Below are 25,574 nucleotides of genomic sequence, written 5' to 3' on the forward strand. Positions count from 1 at the left end.
TAAGGTGTCATTCAAGTCTTCCTGTTTCCTTGATTGACACGTGATGTTTACGAAAGTCGCCTCGATAGATAAGATAGAGTTAATATATATGGCTGTGGTATTTGTTTTTTGCTGAGTTCCGTAGTTTTTTGTAAATTGTCCTCCAAAGTTGTATGAAATTAAAGTCTTGAAAAGTGTCACGACAAGCCTTCGCTCGAGTGAAATTTAATTTCCGTAAAACTCTGAAAAATAAAGAGATCCGATCAAACTGATTGTGGTTTTAGCATAGGTACATGAATGTCTTACAACACACGAGAAACGAGCGAAAGCCGTGTCTCAAGCAAAATCGACCGGACCGCTCTTACAGAGACACTCTCTTAAGCTTTCAAGAGTTTCTTCAAATTTTTACCTAGAAAGAGAGTATATTGCTGATACAGTTAATTTTAGATAGAGAAGTCTTAGATTGGTTGTCGAAAAACCAACTAATCCTAAACCTAACCCTTGAAAAACTAAGCCCAAAGTATTCACAACTATCAATCAGAACAAAGGTTAACATCGACAGTAACCAACAGAACTCAAAGTAGAATCAGGCAACCTCCTTTAAGCTCGGATAAACGTATGTGATCAGGCTGGGATTAGTTTTAGTTTTCGCGTTCGATTTCCACTTTCGAAACTCAATTAAAAACTGCTGTAAAAAGCGAAATAAATTGAAACCGTAAACTACGTTTCGAAGCCTTCATGGCAACACCATTATCAGGTTTAGTTGATGGTGGTAGATTCTATCAATCAAACTTTGAAAAGGAAAATAAAGAACACAAAGAGTCTCTTTGTAAAATTTTCTATTCTACCTTGTGCCGGTTTTCCATTTCTTTGAGTTTGTTTCTCAGCTTCTCAAAAGATGGTCTCAAATTAGGGTCGTCTTTCCAACATTTTGTCATTAAGTCATATCTAAAAGGACGTCAAAAAATAGTTTAATTAGAAACGGTTCGACCTATTCCAAGTGAAGAGCCTTTTTGGTCTGAAAATTCCATCTTGTTATAATAGAGGACAAACGGTTTATACAACAGATATCAACTCGTGATGGTGGACATCTTGTTTTATTTACCTTCATTATGCAGGTTCAGCAAGTACAGATGGTTTTACCTTAAGGCTCACAAGAAACTCGAACAAAAAGCGGCATAAATACTAACGTACGAGAAAAGCCATCATGAAACAGTAACAACATGATATTATCATACAACTTATCATCCACATGTTGTGGTTTAGGCATTCTGTATCCCTCTTGAAGTAAGTTTGCAATAATTTTTCTTCCATCCATCCTTGGATACGGTGAACCACCTGAATAGAGCATATAATGTTCATATACTCTAAAATGAAAAGTTCTGCAGATGTATTTCCATTAACAATTTTTTCCGCCTAAGGCCGGCGACTTTTGCAATCTAAACTGGCTTGGTATGACCGAAAACTAAGTCTAAAGAGACTGGTACACCCTTCTTGCTTCAGGACTTCGTGTCCCCTCCATTGCTGAAGCTAAAATTACTGGACTAGTAATCTGCCTAGTAACTTACCAATCGTGAATATCTCATAGAGGAGAACTCCGTAGCTCCACCTGTAAAACAAACGGGATATATTTAAGGAAGTAAAATTTCTTCCCTACAGAAAATGTAATTAAAACATCTTTGGTGATAAAGGAAGGGGAGATGGGGTGGGGAGGGACATATGCAGTGTCATCAGAGATGATCCCTGGTCACTAACCATAAAAAATGAGGATAACCAATCCTCACTGAGATGACCTCACACCAGCAAAATAAAAATACCAAAGTACAAAAGTAACCAAATAACTTTTTGCAGACCTGAAAATAATTCATATAAGACCTTTCTCATCAAGCTTAATGCAGTGTTCATATCTTCCTTGTACTCACACATCACTCCTGGTAGAATATTTTCCGTAAAACAACGCCTCAATGGCAGTCCATTTTACAGGGAGACGCCCTTGAATAAGAAGCAAAAATGCAAGGAGTTGGCGTAGTCCTTTAAAAGTACGAATGCTCCCAATGGTAACAACTCTGTAACGTAAGTTCCGGAAAACGGAACAAGATTTACTGAGCTTGTTTTCTTTAACCAGTCACTCCAGTGAGGCATCTTCAGCCATACAAGACAAGGCTTTCAAGACATCATATGTTGTCTTAAAAAAATTAATACCCTGGTTTTTCTTTCGTAAATGTTGTCCTCCTGCACATCTCTGGCCATTCCAAAGTCCGTCACTTTGCACGTTTCCTCCTCTCCAACCAACACATTACGAGCAGCAAGATCTCTATGAATAACCTTACACAAAGAGAAAACATTTCTTTTGGAAAACAACCTTTAACGAAACACGAGACTTACATGTAAGGGTGACTCAGCTGACATTGGATGACATCCTAGGCAGTGAGTCCACGATTCAATGAATAGTGAGGTACATTGAGTGACAAATGAGACCTTATTCTATAAGAACGTCATTCACTCACTGGTATCGATGACAAATAGGACATTCCATCAGCGATTTGCCAAGCAAATTTGATCAGCTGTTGTGAGGTCAGATTTGTTTGTGGTTTGATATCCGGGTCTTTGAAGTAAGTATCATTCAATCCACGGCTCTTTCTCAGGTAACCCAGCAGATCCCCAAAAGGAACATATTCGATCAGTACAAACAGTGGCTCTGGGGAGACAAACAAAGTTCCGCAAATACTTGATTATATGCCGTAGATGGAAGCAAAATTAACAATAAAGTCACTCTCCAATAAACGCCACAGCCACTTGGAAGAGTACGACAATTATTGAACGTTTATAAGAAAATAAAATATCAACTATCGTTTAAATCGGTAATATTCAAAATTCTTGTAAGTCTATTTTCGAAGCAAAGAAGCCATAAGTTTCTAAACTCGGAAAATTAATTGTGAAGTGGTAAAATGTCGATGCCACTAAACTGACATCGTATGAATTTTTTATTTAAAGCAGGTCATGTTTATTTTCAAGGTCTACTACTGGAAAGATTCCCGCCCTCATAGAGTATTCACAACTAACCAGCTCGTATCTGCGACATGTGTGCAAACCTTAAGCACGCAGTTTTGGTGTCGGCCCATTTTAGGTCCACCAGTAAATTTTGGTGATCGTAGATCTCACTTACTGATTATACCTACGCTGCTGTTTAGCGGACAGTATACAACTGTGACTACTTCTTTGCTGTCAAAGTAACTCTATCGAGACCTCACACGTGCACGCAAGAATATAAATTGATTTCAAGACAGTTACTTTAACTTAGACAAAGAGGGCCACGCGGACCTCTGGGTGTGAGGCACACGAAACGTGGGGTCTCGTACCCATCACTTCCTGTGTCAATTTTGTTTCCACTGATTTTTTTTTACTTCGCCGAGAAAGGACGGAGTACTCGTAGTTTACCTTACCCAAAGATACCAGTCGTTTACTTGGTTCTTCGCCCTGTTTTAAAAAAGCACCGTCCTGTTGCCTACCAAAAGTAAATAGAGTGGTTTAGCAAGAGGACGGGAACGTCATTTCAGAACGGCGCGCGCAGCAAAAATGTCGATAAGAAACTGGGTCGAGAATGCCGTCGCGTTGTGTTGAAAAGTGATTTAGCAGTCGTTACAACGAGAATCCTCGCCTCGGCTTTTTAAAGATAACCACTGAATTGATCACTTTGAATTTTCGGTTTTATAGACCACTCTAAGCTCAACGAAATTATCTTTGAGAGCTATGTAACAAGCGCAAACAGAAGATAGTTATAGATACGGCAAGCAAGTTGTTAATGTGAATCCACATTAAAACGATTAAACTTTGAAACTATCCATTCCAGTTTAGTCTCGAGTCTACTGATTCATCTATCAAATTTTGAAGCCCATTAAATGGTTTTTTTTCTAAGATTTGTGTCGCTGTCATTCGTTTCGTACTACTAGATTTCAGCACTACTAGTTTTCCTTCATAATTTTTCAAAGGATAATTTGGAATCGTCGTCGTATTTCCCCTTGTTTACTGAATATTCTTCTCCATGATGACAGTACATCTCTTTTGAGCACCACCTTCTTAGAGTTGAAATACATTTTGAACGGAATTATTAGTAGTTATGGCGAAACCATGTAGAAGTGGAGTTGTTTACAATGAGTTCCTATTTATCCATGAAAGAATGAAATTAACTCAAACTAGTCGCCAACGAAACGGTTTGACTTAGGGATAAGACTTCGTTCCTGTTTTGTTTTGTTTTTTTTTTCGTTCTTGTTTATTTAATTTTTTTTTTAACGAACGAAGTCGTTCAAGAGTGAATCAAATTAATCGATTTAGAATGCCGTGCCGAAATCAAGTTGATTGTCATTTTATTTCGAAGCGAGAGCATGACTTTCTTGTCTTAGTTTTCACCGGCGCTGATCAAAAATTTCAAACATAAAAAAGTACATACCTAAGCTATTCTCAATTTTATTTCATCTCTGTTTTCAATCCGCAGAAAAGTTTTCAATCACGGTAAAAACGACAGAAACAAAAAATCACACTGAATAATACAGTAGGTAAGCGTCGTGATATTTCATTTTGATAAACTTCAACATGGAGCAAGTTTAATTTATTGATGAATTGATTCATGATAAAATCAACTGCGTCCCATTCTTAGAGTTTTCATACAGGATTAAAGAAATGTATCAAAGAACAGCCCTTTCGCTGTTTTAAGCCTTGCTCAATTACAAGTGTGCTGAGTCTTAAAAATCATGGATCTGGCGCTGCCAACGATTGTGTTTCCTTTCGGGAATTCAGCATAAATGAAGCGGTAAATTTTCCCAAAATACACCGAATAAACCAAAGGAAGGGACTAGTTATCCTGGAAATGAGTTCTGAAATAATTCCAAACAGCATCATCTCGTTTATAAGCGCAAAATTTACGCAAGTCCCAGGCGTTTTGATCGCGACGGGAAAACCAGCGTAATGACGTTCTGAACTTGTTGGGGAAAACGGCAACGCTAACACCGGAAGTCGAAATAGAGTCGTGTCCAGACTATCCGCGCGCTTTCCCGTTCTGAAATGACGCTCTCGTCCTCATGCTAAATCCTTCTAATAAGCGCCCTAGGCGCCAAGTCGAATAATTACGGTATACTATATAAATTAAGAAGAAAGATATCTTAAGCTCAAACGCCAACATACCGAGAAAAACGAAACTTTTCTATACTTTAAAATCTAATTTATTTTGACGCTAACCATAGCTGATAATAAGCTTTTCAGTATTTACCAGACTTGGTAACGCATCCCAAAAGTTTGACAACGTAAGGATGAGGTTTAAGTTGTTTCATCAATTCAAGTTCAGACAGCAAATCCTTTCTCTCTGATTCAGAGGCGTTTTCTGCAACAGGATTTCCGATCAATCATGGTCGAATAACATTTCAATGATACCATTATCTAGGTAAACGTATACAGATGGATAAATCATTACATTACAAATATAGAGATTGATAGATAGAAAAATAGATTGTTAGTTAGATAGATAGACATATGGACAGATTGATAGATTGGAAGATAGATAGATAAATAGATAAATAAATTGAAATAAAGAAAGATTGATAGATGGAAAGATAGACAGATAGACAGGTAGATAGCTAGCTAGATTATAGATGTATAGATTAATATATAGATTGCTAGACAGATAAGATGTACAGATAGACACACGGAAAGACAGGCGACCCTACCATACAAGATACTGAAGGTACTTTTCTTTGTCAACGTAAAGCGCCTAGGCTCCAAACTGTAACTATCATTTAAGGGGGAATGTTTAAATTACATCCTAAAATTCCATCGCTTCATCAAGTAGAACAAGCTTCAAGCTATGGACATAACTGTGGACTAGTGATATAGAATGTGATTACTCTAGACAGGAGGTTGGAAATTATGCAGAAGCAGAATAAAATTAAAATTAACGGAACAATTTGGACAAACTTCTAAGCCAGTTCAAAGATCAAGTAAAACATGACTTTATTTCTTGGTACCTTTCAACATTTTGACTGCTACGAGCGTCTTCTCGGCTCTTCCTTGTAGATTAACAGCTGTTGCCTTAGCAACCTGACCAAAAGAACCTTTTCCAACGATCTGCTTTATCGTCACATGTTCTCTAGGAATCTCCCAAGAACGTGTGTCTAGATTAAGAGAAGCATACTCGCTGATTTGTTCAGTGCTGAGTGGACTGGCATCTGCTATCACTCGTGAACGACTTCTGTCATCCAGTGTCATGTAATGGCTTTGAGAAGGTTTAGGCAATTCGACTGCAATCTCAAAGACAAAGTTGTTTTCATCAACAAAAGATAACAAACTACCCAACTTGCTCGGAAATTATTTCAAATCTTCAAATCAGCTGTCTTATGAAAAATAAACCACTATTATTTGAAAATATCAATGAATAATTGACTTAAAATCTGCATCGATCATAACTTTCTGGGTTCGGGTATGAACTGTAAACTACTCTTAGAAGACTCTCAGTAAAGACAGCAATGTAAAAACAAATCGCACCAAGGACTACAGGAAAATGTATCTATATATGAAGATATAAGATTTCATCGCATCACCTCTTCTTCCTGTTTCATTATTTGAATTTCCAAATGTTCTGAAACAGCAAATCAAATATATTACAAAACAAACCCATTCTCTCTTACTGTAAAATCCTAACAGACAATTTAGTCCAGTTAGAAAAGCAGCAACAAGATATAGGCTCAGCTACAGTCATAGCCTACTTGTAGCCGTACCTCCCTCCAACAGTCAGACCATACGAGCAGAGTAGACTCGCCCTGAGCTTCTCATATGTGTCAATGATTGTTTCAAGGGAATTTCAGTTTTAATAGCCAGAGGTTTCACATCCTCTGCATTCAAGCATTGAAAGTTTCATTTCCCCCCAGTTACGGTGGAGGAAAGTATTATGTACTCTGAGTGGTTTCCTGCGGCCAAAGAAAAACAGACTTTATCCCTATGGACTTTCTAAATATAATGATACAAATTTGTTAACCTATAAAGACTACCTTAATTGTCACCTATCATTGCAACAGAATACTTTTGGAGCAATGATAATTATAATAATGAAAAAGATAACAAGTATGATAATAATAATAATAATAATAATAATTAAAACTATAAAATTCACGAACGTGAACACAAGCCCTAATTAGGCTCCACTGAGACAGTGTACGTGGCATGCTTGTTAATGAGCTGAGTTATTGGATAGTTCGTGTCATGTGCATTCGCTGTTGTCATGTACTTTGCTGAGTTAACTGTTGTTGTTGTTGTTTTTAAATACGACGCATCGTTTCATATATTTTGTCCTACTTTTGATTAACTTGTAATTAACATATCGCACTCCTGCTCCAGGGTTTTCCAATTTTTTAAAACACTCATGATTACAGACCAAATTGGACTCAACTCAGCTCTATTACCATTACTCATAATAACAATGTTAATAACAGCTCTTTATTCATTAGTCAGTGAGATTACCGAGGGAAGATCACCCAACTTAAATAGGGGTCACGTAGAAAACTAGTACTTAGGCCTGAACTAACACATGACAGTCTTGCATTTTATATTTAGCAAATAGATTCCAAGTTGCCGCGCGTCTGTCCAGTAATAGATCACAGATGACGTCAAAATGTGGTAAGAACAAAAAGGTGGCACACGAGGCGCAGCTGAGTGTGTCACTGATGTTCTTACCACATTTTGACGTCCTCTGTGATATATTACTGAACAAACGCACGGCAACTTGGAATCTACTTGTTTTATATAATAAAGAATTAAAAAAGTTTTAACGATGACGTCATCTATGCGTCAGTCCTCCAATAGATCATAAGTGAGAACCAATCAGAATGCGTGCATAACTGAGCTTATTATATAAAAAATATAAATATATTTATATAATAAGCTTAACTAAAATACACTTTTTAGTTGTTGGGGTTTCCTTTTTTTTCTCCCAGTTTTTCTACAGGTCATTAAGATTTCGGTTACTGTACAAGTAACAACTATTAAATTCATTGTCCAAAAGTGGTATCTCTGCAGCGCAATAGTGCCTTGAAGTTAGTGGTAATTGGATCAATCAAACATTCACGTGAAAAAAAGTGTGGTTGTTTGAGTTAAAACAATCGAGCCATAAAAGAACAACGCAAGTGGACAGCAACATTTCAATATAAAAATCTCACCTCCCGCTCATCGCCACCTCTGTTGTGAAAAAAAAGACACAACAAAACAGAAAAATTAAAGGATACTGAAACAAAACAATAAATAATCGATATCAAGCAAAATTTATCTCTCACAAGCGAAGCAAAGTCTGTTTGATGACCTTCAAATTTAATCTTAAAGTGTACAAAGTCATGCGAGGTCTTTTAACTATAACTAAATATATATATAACAATAAAACAAATTATTACTTTACAATACACTGTTTTAAAAGTTGCTTGTTAAAAATACAAAAATCGCTTAACCCATTGACATCCGATGCGCCCTGTCAGAAATGGCTTGTTTTGATTAGCTGTAGCATAGAAACAAAACTCCCCTGGGTATTGAAAAGCAGTGAAACGTGACATACAAAAAATAAGCTTTCGTTTGAGATCAAACTTACTATTCCACGTTTACCGTGCGATTTTTCACAAATTTTTCAAAAATTATGTTGTGGTCTTAGACATGGCTTCTGGAAGAATTGATGAAAGTTAATTTTCATCAGATGAAGAGCAAGAAGTCTTCGCTGGTTTTATCATCGAAGAAATTGAAAAAAGCGACAAGCTCGTCAAGCACAGCATGAACAAAACTTGCTTCGCAATGTGTGTGACGAGATGGAAGACTTTTTCGACCTTTTCGCAAGAAAAGGGGAAGCGATTCCGATGTTGAGCTATACGCTAGTGAGGAGGAAGACAAAGCGACGAAAGTAGTGATGAAGAATCTGCCGCAGAAGAAAGCCGGCCAAACGCTCTTCAATGGTCCAGCTAATTGCGACAAATTAATGTTGAGGAATTCTCCAATCGTCGTGGCCCGACCAGAGATCTCGGAGAAAATGCAACTGCCAAAGATTTCTTTAATGTATTTATCGACGATGCTTACATTGACGAAATCGTCCGATACACCGTTGCGTACGCTCGTTCGAAAGGGGATCGATCGTTCACATCTACCCAAGCGGAAATTTCAGCGTATCTCGGGCTAAACATTCTCATTGGAATCCATGAACTTCCTTAGCTGGCAATGTACTGGGATTATGACGAGTTTGTTGGAGTTGATTGCTTAAAAAAAAAAAAACACGATCCCAGAGCACTGCTTCATGACTCTGGGGAAATATTACATCTTGCTGGCCCGACCGCAGAAGACCAAAACGATCTCCTCTGCAAAGTTTGCCCCCTTGTAACTCGCTTGGAGCAAACGTTTGCCTAAGCGAAGAACATATGCATTGTTCAAAGTGAAACTTGCTCATGACTCGCAAAAAGTAATTTTACAGCTGCGCCTTGTGACCTGTCGCGATGTCGCTATGGCGGGCAAATTCAAAATTGACCCGCGTTAGAAAGTTTGGGATTCCTTTTGTTGAGGAGAAATTTGCGATCTGTCTTTTGGTGTTGTATTTGAGGGAAAACTTTGTGCATGATTCTGATGGAATAAGAGTGCAAAAGAGAGTCATCATACTGATAAATACTTTCAAAGCTGAAGGCAACCTTCCCAATGACTCGCTGTACATCACGAAGTTGAATCAGTTCTCTAGCTTTAGAATTTTTTTTGAGAGAGCCTGATGCTCAAGTTGAAAATAAAATTTGACAGGGGAAAAGTATATTATTTAATATGCAACTTTGTGCAGTTTCCCTTCAGTAGAGTGAAATGAAGACATTAAAATCTTAAATTATTTTGGCAGTGGTCTGTGTGTTCACTATGGCAGCCATTTTCTCTGGAATTTCAGGGGGTGGTCTGAGCTCTAGGGTGTGGAGCTCACTGGGTTAAGCAAAGATCATAATGCAGCAGATAGTGAACTGAAGATTATTCTTAGTCCTAGAAAAAAGGAAAAATACAAAAGATATATTTCTGGGATGCCAAGACTAGTGTTCGTTTGAGAGCATAACATGTATGTGACACTTGCCTTCAGTGCCTTTCCTTTTATGCCTCTTTTTCCTGCAAGTCCACCAAACTAATATTCCAGCAACAGCCAGTGCAGCCACTGATCCAAACACTGCATCAACAACAATACCTATGGTACCTACAATGCATGATAAACTTCAGATAATTTTTTTCCAATAATCTTATTATAAGAATCTGCCTCTGCACTCCTCTTATGGTCACGAAACATTTGGAATTCAGTCAGAACTCAATTTATCTTCTTTTCACAATTTTGTGCTTCACAATTCATTACATATATAGAACTTAACAAAGCATAATTAATTACTTATTCAGAAAAAGATAAGGGATACAAATTCTCCTCATGCAAGATTAAAAGAAATACGGGATAATTTATATCGAATATTCTCCCCTCTTGAGCAGCTTTTAAACTGCAACTTTCGACGGGTTACCGTAAAAACCCGCAGATAAGCCGCACCTTTTTTCCCAAAATCGTCGCTAGAAATTGGGGGTGCGGCTTATCTGCGGGAACATATCCATTTTCGCGTCCGCTCTAATGCCTGGTTACTAAGCTTTGAATGTTCCGCTCACGTTCTTGTTGTAATGCTAAAATCTATGGAAAAACTGTGTTGAATGAAGAAATTCCTATCAACAAATACCAGCAAGAGATGAATCATATGTCAAAGTTGGTATAAAGGATGTTCATTTTATTAAAGTGCCGAAATTGTGGGTAAGACTTTGAAGTATTTTCCGTTGCAATGTTAATAGCGAGTTTACGTTCGATGAACAGTGGATGGAGCAGATTTCTCAAGACTCGACTTTGGATTTCTTTTGATTTCTTTCAAAAAACTTTTTTTCCCAGAATTTGATCTGCTAAATTCAGGGTGCGGCTTATCTGCGGGTGCGGCTTATCTGCGGGTTTTTACGGTATTCACATCAAAAACAATAAAACTGGGCATAATCAGATCTCACCTTTTTCCACGGCCAGGGTTTGTCGCATAGACCAAATGCATAGACTGTTTACATGAAATTACTCGTTGCTTAACATTTACAAATTCGTCATTAAAGAATGTTTTACCTGTGTTCATCCCACTTGGAAGCTCTGAAGATTCTACAAAAATACACTCAGTTAAATTGAGGAAAACAAGCATGGCTGCTATTTTCTTGGACTCATGCAGGCCACACATCACATCTCAGAAAAAAATGTAAATGAATCATGTTCTATAGCTACTGAACAAAAGTGAATTTAGGTAAATAAAAAGCACAAGATATTGGGAAACATACATGTACACATATTGAACATTTGCGACATGTTTGCATTGAAATTAAAAGTTAACTTGACGAAATGCACAACAAAGGTGCGCACACATGATGCATACACCCCAGATAAAAATATAAGGTGGGATCCCGCCAATCCCACCTGGGATCTCAGGTGTGTCCCAGGTGGGATCCCGCCTAGGATTATGGAACACCCTGCATGGGATCCCACATAGGATCCCACCAATTGAAGTTGGGATCCCACCTTAAATTCCTAATAGCATCCCACCTGGAAAAGCACATTCCAGACGGGATTGAACCTAGAATCCCACCAATCCCTCTTGGGATCCAGCCGGGAAATCATGTCTCAGGCGGGATTGCACTTGGGATCCTGCCAATCCCAGTTTAGACCCTGCATAAAATTTTAGATGGATTCCCACTCTCAGAAAAATCCTTAGTGGGATCCTGTTTAACACTGGAGACCACAGATTTATGAAATGCACCAGATGGGATATCTTATCAATTCCTTTTGTGGTTCAAAGTCGTTTCGCTACAAAGTCGTTTCGCTGCAAGTTGTTTCGCTGCAACACGAGTCGATTCGCTACACACACAAAGTCGATTCGTTACACATCTTAGGTCGTTTCGCTTCAAACTCCATAAGCCCAAAAGTCGATTTGCTACACTTTCGCTACCTCATTTAAACTCAAGAAATTTTCGCGAATATTGTAGTGTTGCGTCCTTTTCAAACGTAAAGTTGCTGCGCTTCGACCGATAGCGATAGGATTATATATATTACCCAGTTACCCCGCGCACTGATGAAAATCTTTATTGATTATTACGTAGGTAATTTTATCTGGCTAACCCGGGAAATTCACAAAGGCATCGGGCAGATGGTTTTCCTCTAGGCTGAAGTCAAGTTCGGTTGGCTCTTTCGGCCAAAGGCGCTGGCGAAGTCAGTTGGCCTGTCTTGCTATGAACTCCGGTTTAGGAAGGGCTGGACAAGGTGCGTCGGTCAGTTTTTCAAGAAGAACCTTAAACATAAAAAGATTATTATTAATCCACACCGTAAGTTGTAAGTAAGTTTTTTCTGAAGACACAGTAAAAACCTGCGAGTAAGAACCAATTTTTCTTTAAAAAAAAGAAAAATAATTAACAATGCTGTAATTTGAAAGTTTACAGTGTAAGTTGTTGAAAAGCTTTGCACAGGCAGGTATGTAATAAAAATTCACCTAATTTTGTCTTAAGATGCATTAATGTTAGCTAGTATTACTGGCCTCGTCAACAATGGCCGGTGCTGGTTTGAAGACATCCTCCACTGCCATGGCTTTTACTTTGGCGGTGATTTTTGCCGCAAACATCCGTCACATTGGATGCCCTGCTGAGACGAACAGTTTCGTCGCAAACAATACAGTTGACAATCTGCGCAGAAGCCATTATAGGAGAAATTTGAAGAGACTCGTAGTAACTCGTAATAACTCGTGATAACTCAAAGGTCGTGATAGAATGAATAAATGATCAATTTCGGGCTCTTGATTGTTTTATACAGGCAATAGGATCAAAATATCATCTTTTTGAGTTTAAAGCACTCCCATTGGTTTATTTTGTTCTCGCCTTAACAATAGATCAAATTAACAAAGTTTTTTTTAACAATTACTTTTGGCGTCTATTCATATGATAATCGAACTCATTTAACAAGCCCGCCCACCCACGCGCAAAAAGTATGTTTCCTCATAGGTCCGTCGTACAAGAAAAATACGCTGTTTTGTCATAGGTTGGTTACCCTACATTAGTTTTTTTTTTTCGTAAGTGTATGCTGTTGAGCCGACATTCGGTATTACATATGATAATAAATGAACGTAGTAAATTGACTAATAGACTCATTTGCATGATCTGACTGCGGAGGCTTGGGTACGTTCAGGCACTTTGGTTTCGTGTTCGAGATCAGTCATTGCGTTACTAACGTATTATCGACTATGAAAAGTTTTGTTTTCAAACTATAGGTTTATGTAGCGAATCGACTTTTGGGTTTCTGGAGTTTGAAGCGAAACGACCTAAGATGTGTAGCAAATCGACTTTGTGTGTGTAGCGAATCGACTCCGTGTTGTAGCGAAACGACTTGTAGTGAAACAGCTTTGTAGCGAAACAACCGGCTACCCCTTTTGTAACCTAATCCTTCAAATTAAGAGGATAAAATTTACTAGGTGAGCTATAGACCCCATCAATCCACTGAGGGTCCAAAACTTTCCAACTTGCTATATAACATACTGACACCTCCAATTGTAACATCAAACAGTACGTGAATACACAGACTATATGTGATCAAGATCTCACAATTTATTTGCAATGAACCAGCATGTGTTCGATGTTTCATTAACAAATTTCTTAAACGAACACTTTTAAAGAATAACAGCACAACTCAGCATATTACTTTTTCTTCATTATTTATGCAGACCATTTACAGTGTAATATGGCTCAAAGTTTAAAAAAATTAGCTGTTGTATATCAAAGAATAGAAGTAAGACAAAACCTCAATAATTCCTGTTATCAAAAATTTGACAAAGAAGGTAGTGATTTAAATTCTGCTCTCTCTTAAGTCGAATTTTTCAAAGCAAAGCAAGGTTAGAATGTTCCCAAACGTGACGAAAGTAATCTTGAAACCTTACTAATAGATTTATTTCATTGTAAAGTGTAAGCGTAGGAAACTGCAGCAAGTGACCAATTCGATTCTCAGAATTATTCGAGTTTCAGTTGCGCCGAGTGTTACGTGAGCTTAATTCAAGCCGTTATATCTATTCTTTGGTAAGATTTTGATCACGTAACGAATATCGCAATTTGTACTCACCACAAACTTTCAAAATCCAAGCTTTATAAATGGCCACTTGATCGTTGGGAGCAACTTCAGAATACCCCGCAACTCATTTACATGTCATTGAATAAGAATAGCGTCTATTGTGTTATGCCTCTATCTTCAAAGCCTCCCGACACATGTAAGTGAGGCAGACCAAAGTTGCGGGGTATTCTGAAGTTTAGCCGATCGTTGTCTGAACCAGTCAATATGTCAACTGTTAATTGTCCCTTCTTTTAATTCCACGGCGCCAACGACTTTCTTTTCATCTGCAACACTCACGCTGTTCTCGTTTTCCCATTGAACCACAATAAAACCCATCTTTAGAAGTGTTATATTAAGCAAAACAGGTAATAAAAGGAAACAACTCGAAGCAAGAGCGGTTAACCGATGAAAAGTACATTCAAAGATGGGCGCCAAATGGAGTTTTCTTTGTTTCCGGTCACGGGCATGATCACGTGGATCTTTTAGCAAAGAGAATCCGCTGACTTGACCGATTACAGTCTCAAGAGAAGCGCGAAAAATTGTTCTGTCTTTTTTGACCGGTTCTCTTCTCTTGGATGGTGGATACCTTGGATCCATGTTTTGATGATTATTTAAATAATTATGTGAGTTCACTCTATGTAGAAATAATCGACAAGAATCGAACAAGAATGCACGATTTGTGGCCGAAAGTTTTCGAGGAAAGAAAGACTCGAAACCCACTTGAGTTATGTTCACGGCAAAGGTGAGAAACAACACAAGCCAATCCCATTAGGAAGTATGAGGGATACCTAGATGATCACAGTGTACCAGTACCCAAATCAACAAAGCTTGACCGTAACAAGCGTTCAGCAACACGTTCCAACTCAGCTAGCCATTTCGATTCCTCAGTCGGTCTTTCCACTGAACTAGCAGTGGTGCCAACAGAGTCAAGTGCGTCTCATAGCGGAGAAACATTTGCACGAGAGACAGAAGCAACTAAATGCGATTACAAAGGTACATTGGAATTCACGTCTGCAAATGGTTATGCACAGTCCGAAGCGTTCCCAAGCTTGGAAAGGGGTGGAGAGAACGAAGATACAAGGTTGTCATTTTATACTACGAGTAAAATTTTATACCAGACCTACAAGGTATAGAACAATTTTGTTGATCGCTGACTCAGAGAAGAACAACAAGTAAACTTTAGAGCTGTTATTATTGAACTGTGACTTGTACTTTTCATTTGTATGTAAAGAAGGACTTGTACTTTGCACCAAAAATATAAAGAAGTAATATTTTTTAGGAGGTCCAATGATTGGGACATTTAAGAAATTAAGTTCTGAAAAGAAACTCAGTTTGTATCTCTCACTACTAACAAGTCTTTTTTTAAAAATACTTTCAGATCAGAGTTTCAAATAAAGAAAATTGAAGAAGTCATTTAAAAGGTGTTTTTTCTCGAAGGGAACAGTGACCACCTCTGTCTTGTCTGCATGTCAAATATTTGCAGAGTGTGTGGATGATCCATAAGTATTGGAACTCTCACAAAAATGTTTTGTAAGAATAAAAACAGCAAAACAATATTTTCGTAGGTGGGATATGTAAATCCTGACTAGGATCCCGGGTAGAATGCATAAGTCCCGCCTAAGCTCCCAGGTGGGATGCAGAAATCCCACCTAAGATCCTGGGTGGGATGCAAGAATCCTGCATTAAATGCGGGATCCCAGGTGGGATCAAATTTTCATCCCAGGTGGGAAAGGTGGGATCCCGCCATTCCCACCTGGGATCCTGGGTGGGATTGCCGGGATCCCGCCTATATCCCGCCTGACATTTTACCGGGGACTGTCCTATTTTTCAAGTGCTCAAATTGGGTCTGGTTGTGATTGTCATTGTTATCATTGCCATTATACACCAAGTTTTCAGATCTCTGTATAAAACAGCTACAGTACCAATTTTGAGTCAAATATGGTAACTTTCGAAACTACTTTTGTTCACACCAAAGGCAAGGACATTCATAAATCAACTTGCAAAACTTTTGTATGAAGTGTTATGAGGACTTACCCCCATAGGACCTGTCAAGTGGTGATGTAGCACTTCTACCTGTTGGTTCCACATCAGGTCTTTTCCCTTTTATGACACCAACACTAAACTCTCCCAGCTTTCCATCTTTTACAGTGTCATTAAGTGTTATGATAACATCTTTTTCCCTTGTGGTGGAGTTGAATTTCAGTGCAAGGTCGACAATGATACTTCCACACCTAGGGACAGACATTAACTGAGGGTTAAAGTGCCATGAAATATGAAACAGATAAGATAAGACTTAACTGGCAATCATCTAAATCCCATTAATTCACATACCTCAAACTTATCATCTTCACTCCTTCAAAGCCAGGTTTACCAGCAAAAGCCTGCTCAAGCTGCAAGTAATCATTTGTGAACATAAGACCAACTGAGGATGAAACCAAATATTATGTATTAAATTGAACATGGCTGTTTTGCTGAGCATCAGCTGAGAATCAGTTTCTTTGTATAAATCAGTTGTTTCTTTCAGTTAAAGCACTACTTCAATGAATAATTGTTCTTCTTCTTGTCTCCTGTCTTTTATTTTAATTTGGAAAGAAAGCACCAAGCCTTTTATTGTCCTAAATACAAAACATGAGAAAACACTGAATAATAAGAAGACTGTGACAAGCTCTTCAAGTTCAAGATTTGACAGAAATCTGACAGACTGTGTGCAGTCTGGGAGTTCAAGAAACACTGTAGGACTAAATGAAATATTCTCCACACATTCTCCACCAGCCAAATTTCCTTTTAATCATTATACTGCCAGCACATCTGTCTCTGACCCTGAAGTAACCAACACTCGGTGACAACTATAATTAAAAATTTAATAGATCAAGTGAAGTTCAACATAAGCACAGAGTTTATTTGTGGGAGAAAAAATCCCTCCAATGTAAAACTAATGTACATTTACTTTATAACTTTGACAGCAATATCTAAGATATATGCACATTAAATTACCAGTTCTTTAAATTTCTCCAGTAAAAAGGATGGTTTGTATTTTCCATCTATACATGTTTCACTTGTGATAACAATAGTTATGTTAATCACATTTCCTCCAATGTCTGTGAAGTAGGAGAGAAATCATCACTGAAAGATCATGATTTACTCAATCTATTTATTGATACAGGTATTCCATTTGAAAACTAGTGTTTCATAAAAATTTGAGACCATTCTGAGGTTATTTAACCTTAGAGACATTTAAGATGTGCATTGATTTCAGTAGGCAGCATGTAACAAGAACAACTGCAGTTTCTGCCATAGCTTACATGATACTGGGCACTGGCCAACTTCTCATCATTTTTCTCATTGGCAGATTGAGTTGATTGTTTGTCAAATGACAAATTGTATTGTCTTTTTTCCTAAGCATGAACAAGAGAAACAGTCTGGCTAAAATTTTGAAAATGTTTTCTTATTCTGAAGCAAGTCAATGTAGGGTAATAGTCAGTTGCTCATATCAAAGTGACCTTTGCTGTCAAATTCAAGTGCATGGTATTGAGGAAAACAATTAGAGAGGCAGCAAGGTGTCATTTGGCTTCTCTTGCTCTTATGAAAACGTTAAATAATTGATGTACATTGTACAATACATAGGTCCTAAGTACTTCAGCTTACAATGACTAAAAGATGAAAGAACTACATCCTCATCTCCATTTTCCCAAAAAAAAAACATCCCCCACAATTACAATTTTTCCTGTACCTTGTAAGAAGCCCGGACTATATTTTTTAAGCCATCTGAAGTTTAATTACTGCACTGCTTTCTTTGTATTTTACACATAATAAAATAATCAATGTTGTACATGTACATTGTAATTATTTAAAGAAAACAGAGAGTTATCCATCAAGTAAAGGCACTATTTGGGCTTTTATAACCTGACAGGCTAAGACCTGGTTCATCTCTGTGAACCCAAACAAAATGTCATGCTGGTACATGTATGAAGATATACAGTTGTTAAATGCATGACTATAATGTACATATGACTTACAAACATTGGCAGTTTTTGAATCAAGTCCATGTGAATTTGCCACCCTGCAGGTATAACTGGTATCATAAGGAACTTGTGAAATATGAAGAGTACTCTTTTCACAGACTTGTTCTGAGTAACATGGAGTCCAAGTGTAAGTAGGTGGAGGGTTTCCTTCTGCTTCACAGTTAAGAGTTACACTTTGTTGTGCAACAACAATATGCTCAGTTTGAAATTTAACAATCTTAGCTGGATCTGTAGATCAAATTGGAAAATAAAAAATCAGATTAACAAATAGCATCCATTGAAAGATACATCGGAGTGACTTGTCTTCAATAGTACTGTATGGGGTCTAACCCAACCAGTGCACTTACATACAAGAGGGTATTTTTTTATCTAGTCTGATTTTCGTTTCTCACACAGGTTTGCAAAACATTCTTGTAATTTGTGTATTGTGGTGTCAAAGAAATTGCTATTGTCTAGATGTGAAATGGGTGATCCTCTTGCCATTCATTAATGCATTTTAAATAAATTATTTTAAATCAAAGTTTCATCGTATCCAATAATAAAACAGAGAACTTTTTCAGGTTGACCCTTACAAAACCATTGAGATGATATGTCAAATCTTGGAGCTGAAATCTTGAATGAATAGAAGGTTTATTAAAAAGTATTCAAAAATAGCACCCAAGTGGTGAAATACATGTGAATTTACAAGTATACTTTAAATATTTAAAAAATACGAAAATCTTACATTTGACTTTAAAATTAAGAGTCTAAAGGGACTGGGAATTACAAGAGTCAGTAGTTATATACCAATGAAAAACGCTTAGGTTTGCTTGACTACAAGAACTGGGCGTTAGACGCCATTGTTGGAAAGAAAGATTTTTTAAATCTTTCGGTCCGGCATTTAAAGAGTGATACACGGTTTTTGTTGCGCAACTCATAAACGTGGCAATCGGCGCGCTTTGGTGGAATGAGGTGGTACAGCCGTGACCCAGGCACACAGATACCGTCCCAAACTTTCTTGCAGAGTTCGTCTCTTCTCACATTTAAGCGAGTGGAGTTTGCAGCCACAATGGCGTCTTTGTAGCTCAGCGCCGGAAATAATATACGCAGAGCTCTTTTCTGAACTCTTTCGATCATGTCCTTGAGGTAAATTGGTAGGCTAGTAGACCAAGTGACGCAGGCGTATTCGAGGACCGATCGTACCAAGGCATAAAATATGTTAATAAGGTCTTCGGGTGGAATTCCGGACCGCTTGAGCACTCTTAAGATGTAAAGACGTTTTGAGGCTTTGGAGACAATCTCACGCACGTGCTCATTCCACCCAAGAGTGTCGCTGATAGTGACTCCAAGGACCTTGTGTGAGGAGACCCGTTCTAAGGGACGTCCATTGACGCACAAAGGGCCAAGATCTGGCCGTGTTCTAAGCGAACAAATCACAAGTTCCTTGCACTTCTTTGGGTTGAGGTTCATATTATTGCGCGACGACCACTGTGCAATGGCGTCAAGATCTTTCTGAAGGGACGATGTACCGCCTGATGGGATGACCTCGGATATTGTTAGGTCATCTAAATATTTCCAGTGGCTCGATAGTAATGGAGTTTCAATCGCGAGATCGTTAATCATCAGGAGGAACAGGATGGGGCCAAGCTTAGTGCCCTGCGGGACTCCAGCGTGCACGGGCAACCAAGGGGATACAATGTTCTTAATCTTAACAGCTTGGCGACGGCCATAAAGAAAACTGCAAATCCAACGGATAATAAAACCACGGACCCCAAGGTGGATGAGTTTATTGACTAAGATAGTGTGGTCAATATGGTCAAAAGCCTTACTAAAATCCAGGAAGCAGGCCCTTAAGAACATACCTGGTTTGTCAATAGAGGACAACCAGTTGTGCATCATATCCAACAGGCAATAGATGGTTGAAGTTCCTTTGAGGCAGCCGAATTGGCTGAAATCGATGAGGTGCACAACATCCTCAATTAGCCATTCAACTACGAAATCCTCCAGGACTTTAGAGACGATTGCAGTTAGGGAGATAGGTCTTAAATCTTCCCTACCGGTTATGGGCGTAACCTTGGGAACCGGTGTGACATTAGAGTCTTTCCATGCAGTAGGGAAGGAGCCTGATGCAATAGAGGTGTTGAATATTCGCGTGATCGGCTCAGCGAGCTCAGCAGCATATTCTTTCCAAATACGAGTCGGAATCCCATCAGGCCCAGGGGCCTTAAAGGCGCTGATGGCAAGTAGCTTTTTGTAGACCCTTTGTGTCTCGATTACGGGCGGTTGAGGGGATGGTAAGTAGCAGGGCAGTGCACTTGTATCAAGTGGCTTAATGTCAGATATTACAGATACAAAAAACTCATTAAGGCGTGTTGCGAGAGTCGCGCCAGAGATAATTCTGCCTTCCTCGTCAGTATAACTGAGTTCGTTAGGGCTGCTAGCCTTCCCTGCAAGCTTATTCACCATACTCCACCATTTCCTCGGGTCAGTGCTCTTGAGGTTATTAACTTTGTTTTTATAGAACTCGCATTTCCGGCGGGTGATAACCTCTCTGACCTTATTTCTAAGGCGACGCCATTTCTCCTCCGGGCCATTTAGATAGGCGCGTTGGCGCTCTAATATGAGAGCCTTAATCTCAGGTGACATCCAAGGCTTGTCCATTGGATGAATCTTCACGTATTTGGACGGAAAGTAGATATCGCTGGCTGATGAAAGATCCTTAGTAAATGAGTCAGTGAGAGAGTCAACTGATGGTGAGTCACCGTCTACTTCTAAATCACTGAACCAACGGTGTGAACACGCCCACCTCCCAAAAGCGCTTTTTGCCGACTGAGGAAAGCGACGCATCGGGATCCTTTTCTTTTCAACGCACAGCGGGTTTAGTTGGTTCATTGAAAGCGGATTCCAGTGAACAGAGCCATGGTCCGAAGACCCCTTGCCAGATATGTTGAACTGAACTGTTAAAGATTTTCAAATCAGCATATTTGCAAACTAGCAGTCGACCATTTAAAGTCTCCTAAAACCACATCTAACCTTAATTTTAAGAGGAGTTTACATTTATAGGGGTGGGTGAACACCTCATGGAACATTGCAGTGCTTCAAGCTACGGCCATTTTGGTCCCCAGAGAGAGTGAAAAATATATTTGGCAACTAAAATTTCAACAAAAGTTACCAATTGGCAATTAACAGATTACAAAAAAAGATGGGAAAAAGGGGAAACATTTATCAGTCTATGAACGACTTATCAATGACTTATTCTGAAGTTAACGTTTCTGACACATCCATTTCATATGTAACCATATGATAGTGAAATGTAAGGTACTTTCATTCCATAGATGCAACTCAGGAAAAGCTCCATACAATAGAAACTACTTACAATTTCCAAGCAACATAAACATAACTATGTTTTCATCAGCATTTTTATTCCAAAAGTTTTTGATGGTATTTCTTATTTTTTTGAAAAATTGAGTTTGGAGCCCTGCATGGAATTACTTTAAGCCAGACATCAATAAAAGTAGTTGACAACACAATACATTACAACACAGTTCTAAAATATGTGGAAAGTGCATCTCAGTTAAACATAAGCCAATGTTTTTTTCAATGCATAACTCACAAGTAATATTCACATAAACTGTTCGGTTCTCTGGTTTACCAAAGCCATTGTATGCTGAACAGTTATATTCTCCTGCATCAGTCCTGTTGATGTTTGTTATCTTCAGCACTTTTCCTTCTTGCACCACGCCAGAATTTCCTTGGTTCCCAGGCTTCTTTTTGGTCCAGGTGATGTTTGGTTTTAGTCGACTCAATGCTTCACAGGTTAAATGCAAATTATCACCTTCAAAAACACTTGGTTCACCTCTAATCCCAGTGATATTTATTGGAACTAAGAGAAATCAAACAATCACAAGTAAACTTCAAGGATAATATTAATTGAATGGCATGTACACATATAAGCAACAAGCAAAAGTTATAATACATGATTTTTAAACATTCTTTGCAAACCTTGAAAATGCAAATGAAATTCACATGTGCTATGTTTGTGCAAATTATACAAGAACAGTCCCTGGATTATAATCCATTATACATGTATGTGCTTTCATATACCTGCCTTAACAAATTTGGTGCACCTCTAAAGGGCTACTAAATTTTTCTGAATTCTTTCTCGGCTTAAACAAAGAATTATTATTTTAACTGCAGTTTCCAAGAAATAATAACTGAAGAAGTTTATATTAACGGGAGCTATTTACAAAAACAATTAAATTTAAAAAAACAATTTCTTTAACCCACCAAAGTGTGAATATAGCCAATTATAATGTGTCACCATAAATGATTCTCACAATGTTTCTGGCAGCAAAACATCATGGTTCTTGATTTTAATCCTGGAAGCATCTCATAGTTTCAGTTGCATATAGTAATGTTTGCTATACCTCTGCATATTAAAGTATATGATTTGAATGGGTAGAGATTAAATGGAAAATAGTCTTTGAAAATGAGCCAGGGGATTAGGTGTAAGAGCAAGAAATTAAAGGAATCCCAAGAGGAATGGCAAAAAATCTTTCTGAAATGGAGAAAGGTTGTGGTTTAAGCAATCTTCCCTGATTGCTTGCACCAGTGATTATCAAGAGGTACTGCTGCCGCATTAGTTCAAGCCACTATAAACTTGAAATCAAAACACTGTCTAATGGAATTGAACCATGGTCTGTCACGTGGATAAGTTTCTGCAAATTATGGTTTTGCAGGAAACTATCTACCAGAGAGTCTCCTAGGACTCCCTTGGATACTTTTGTGTATCTATTGGCATACTGAAAGATAACTTGATATGTGGTCACCCAAAAGTGTACTATTGTATCTGTGCAAAACTTTAGAGCAAAAGAAACACCTACACTGTGATTTGTCTCTAATAAGTTAGTAATGCAAGACCTACCGTATTTCTTCACCTATATCCGAGCAATTTTTCAGTATTCGACACAAATGTTTGGGAGATATTTTAACAAGAAACGGGGTTTGGCTTATAGCCGAGGGTTTGGGATTCAAAAACAGGTGCAAATTTAATGTTATGCGAAATGACCGTAAATTCTGTGACTGCAGTGCTCTTTACGTGACATTCTTTAAAACTGATATGACAAGAACGTATTTCTGTCCACCAATTTTGCTCCCTGAGTCTGTTGGAAGGTCTCCAACTTTTTGGGTCTTGGCTTATAGTCGAGGTCAGCTTACAGGTGAAGAAATACGATACCTTCCCCCCACAAAAATGTTGCCTGAAATTGGTGACCATTTTGTAACACCAGGCAACATTCAAATGGGAGAGGGTTATGGGAAAAACTCAAAACTTAGTGGAGCATGCTAAGAATTTTGCCAGTCATTGCACAATGTAGATTTTATGCAAGTGTGTCTTCTTTAAACATATTATTGGGGTATATTGAAAACTTAAAAGTCTTGAAATTAGAGAAGACCCAAAGACTCTCACAATACCAACCAAAAAACTTTGTGAGAGATTTCTAATTTTGATAATTTATCTACCATAATGGCCTCAGATGTAACACACATCAGTAAAATTTTGAAGAGCACACTTCAAAGAAAAACCAGAAACAATTGACAGTAAAAGTGTTTGAAATTGTGTGAGATTTCATTGGAGCAGTAGGATTTTATGATTGATTTATTTACTTGAGGAGACATCCTCTTAAGTTAGCAAACTAGCTTTCCAAAGATAATTGCACCCTGTGCTTACTAAGATGGTAAATTAAGATCTTTCTGATAAACTTAATATACACTGAGTTTAAAAAGACTTTTGTCTGCAATTTCACATGCAAGTTTCCCAGCATATAGACGGTTAAGAATATATGAAGGTCATATATTGTCTTTATCCGCAGTTCAAATATATGACCTTCATATATTCTTAACCGTCTATTCATCACTTCACGGGTTTATTTAGAACCACCATCATGACTAGCTCCCAGTTGGCTTGTTAGCTCAGTTGGTAGAGTGCTGCACCGGTATCGCAGAGGTCATGGGTTCAAATCCCGTACAGGCCTGAATTTTTTTTTCAGGCCTTATTTTCACTACTGCCTAAGTAGTGCACATCACTGCGAAGATCACTTTCATTCATGTTCCCAGCATATAGTAATCAACATCTCTTTGGATTTGAATTTACCTTGAACCCTTTAAAAATTAATTGCTTGATTTCTCTTCAGGTTGAATATTTTTTCACAATGTTATTTATGTGAGGTTTACCAAATCAAATCACTCTTGGATGTAGGCAAATGTACTACTAACAGATAGCTCTATATTTTAAGGGTTGGAAAATCTGATGGAAATAGTCAAGTTCGTTGTTGCTTTGACACACCATCAATTTAGCAGTCCTAGCTGCAACCATTACTTGGTATAAATATCCTTTACACTGTTGAAATCCATCTAATTGTTCCTTCCCTCTGATGAAGAGGAGTGATTGCAAACCAAGATCACATTGTGATCACACTCTTATCACAATTACATATGATTTAACTGAGGTGAGCAGAATGTGAAGGAAGTTTGGGTTATCTTTATCCATTAATGCTGTAGTTAAATTTTTTCACTTATTTCAAGGACCATCCCAATTTTGAGCCTTTTATTTTCTGCACTTTGGGTGTTTGATTCAAATGGGACCTCAAGTAGTATGTAAGACACATACACGTGATTGCATCATTGTACTAAAAGTTCGGTATACCATTAAAAACAAACCTTGTCTAACGTCTAAAAACATTTTGGTCTCTTAAAACTTTATCGGCACTTGAGGTCTTTGATTCTAAATGAATTTGTTAAAAGGGATGTAGAAGTTTTTTTTTTCACTAAGAACTAAAATTTTCGAAGTTCAAACTGCACTTAATCAAGACCCAGATAACAGTATACTACAGTTAGGGTAAGCCTTTCTTAAAGTCTGCAACACTTTCAAGCTTACCTATGACTTGCATCTGAATTGCTCGTTTCCAAGCATCGGAGTTGGCATCACTTAACTCACAGCTAAATTCTCCATTAGACTTATCGTCAGCAATAGTGACGGGAGAGATTGACAGAGAAGCACTTTGTGGAGTCGCGCTTACGCTGAACCGTTTCTGAAATTCAGCTTTAATAGGAACCGCTGCTGAACCATCTGCTCTAAAGCTGACTATAACATCGGTGTTGAATTTTATGAAAAAGCCAATACCTAGACCTAATGACAGACTGAAGTTCCAGTTCAGTGTGGCAGAAGATCCTTCATAAACCTGTACAATGCCAGGGGAGAGCACTTCAGCTGTATTTGATGTTGTCCTAACTGGAGAAGGTTCATACCATGTGACACTTCCGCCATCTGAAGGAGAATATTTTAGATCGCAGTTAAATTACAACAATTCATGCTTTCGATTTTATAAAAAAAGAGAACAGCTTCCCTTTAATTTTGAATTAAAACA

At 38.0% G+C, this 25,574-nt stretch overlaps 1 protein-coding gene across 1 annotated transcript in view; it reads right to left on the reverse strand.

Moving 5' to 3' along the window:
* Positions 1 to 25,574, reverse strand: part of LOC131795391 (fibroblast growth factor receptor 2-like) — a 30,084-nt gene that overhangs the window by 4,300 nt on the left and 210 nt on the right. Inside the window, exons 2-19 of the mRNA XM_066168350.1 lie at positions 25,085 to 25,474; positions 21,764 to 22,033; positions 18,166 to 18,399; positions 17,144 to 17,247; positions 16,481 to 16,539; positions 16,184 to 16,380; positions 11,141 to 11,173; positions 10,088 to 10,204; positions 8,178 to 8,196; positions 6,562 to 6,604; positions 5,994 to 6,273; positions 5,243 to 5,353; positions 2,487 to 2,677; positions 2,183 to 2,304; positions 1,902 to 1,973; positions 1,548 to 1,588; positions 1,218 to 1,317; positions 828 to 927 (exon numbers count right to left, since the gene is read on the reverse strand). Coding sequence (XP_066024447.1) covers positions 828 to 927; positions 1,218 to 1,317; positions 1,548 to 1,588; positions 1,902 to 1,973; positions 2,183 to 2,304; positions 2,487 to 2,677; positions 5,243 to 5,353; positions 5,994 to 6,273; positions 6,562 to 6,604; positions 8,178 to 8,196; positions 10,088 to 10,204; positions 11,141 to 11,173; positions 16,184 to 16,380; positions 16,481 to 16,539; positions 17,144 to 17,247; positions 18,166 to 18,399; positions 21,764 to 22,033; positions 25,085 to 25,474 — 2,483 coding nt within the window. The remainder of the gene's footprint in view (positions 1 to 827; positions 928 to 1,217; positions 1,318 to 1,547; positions 1,589 to 1,901; positions 1,974 to 2,182; positions 2,305 to 2,486; positions 2,678 to 5,242; positions 5,354 to 5,993; positions 6,274 to 6,561; positions 6,605 to 8,177; positions 8,197 to 10,087; positions 10,205 to 11,140; positions 11,174 to 16,183; positions 16,381 to 16,480; positions 16,540 to 17,143; positions 17,248 to 18,165; positions 18,400 to 21,763; positions 22,034 to 25,084; positions 25,475 to 25,574) is intronic.

This window comes from Pocillopora verrucosa, chromosome 6, assembly GCF_036669915.1.
Source record: "Pocillopora verrucosa isolate sample1 chromosome 6, ASM3666991v2, whole genome shotgun sequence".
NCBI lineage: Eukaryota > Metazoa > Cnidaria > Anthozoa > Scleractinia > Pocilloporidae > Pocillopora > Pocillopora verrucosa.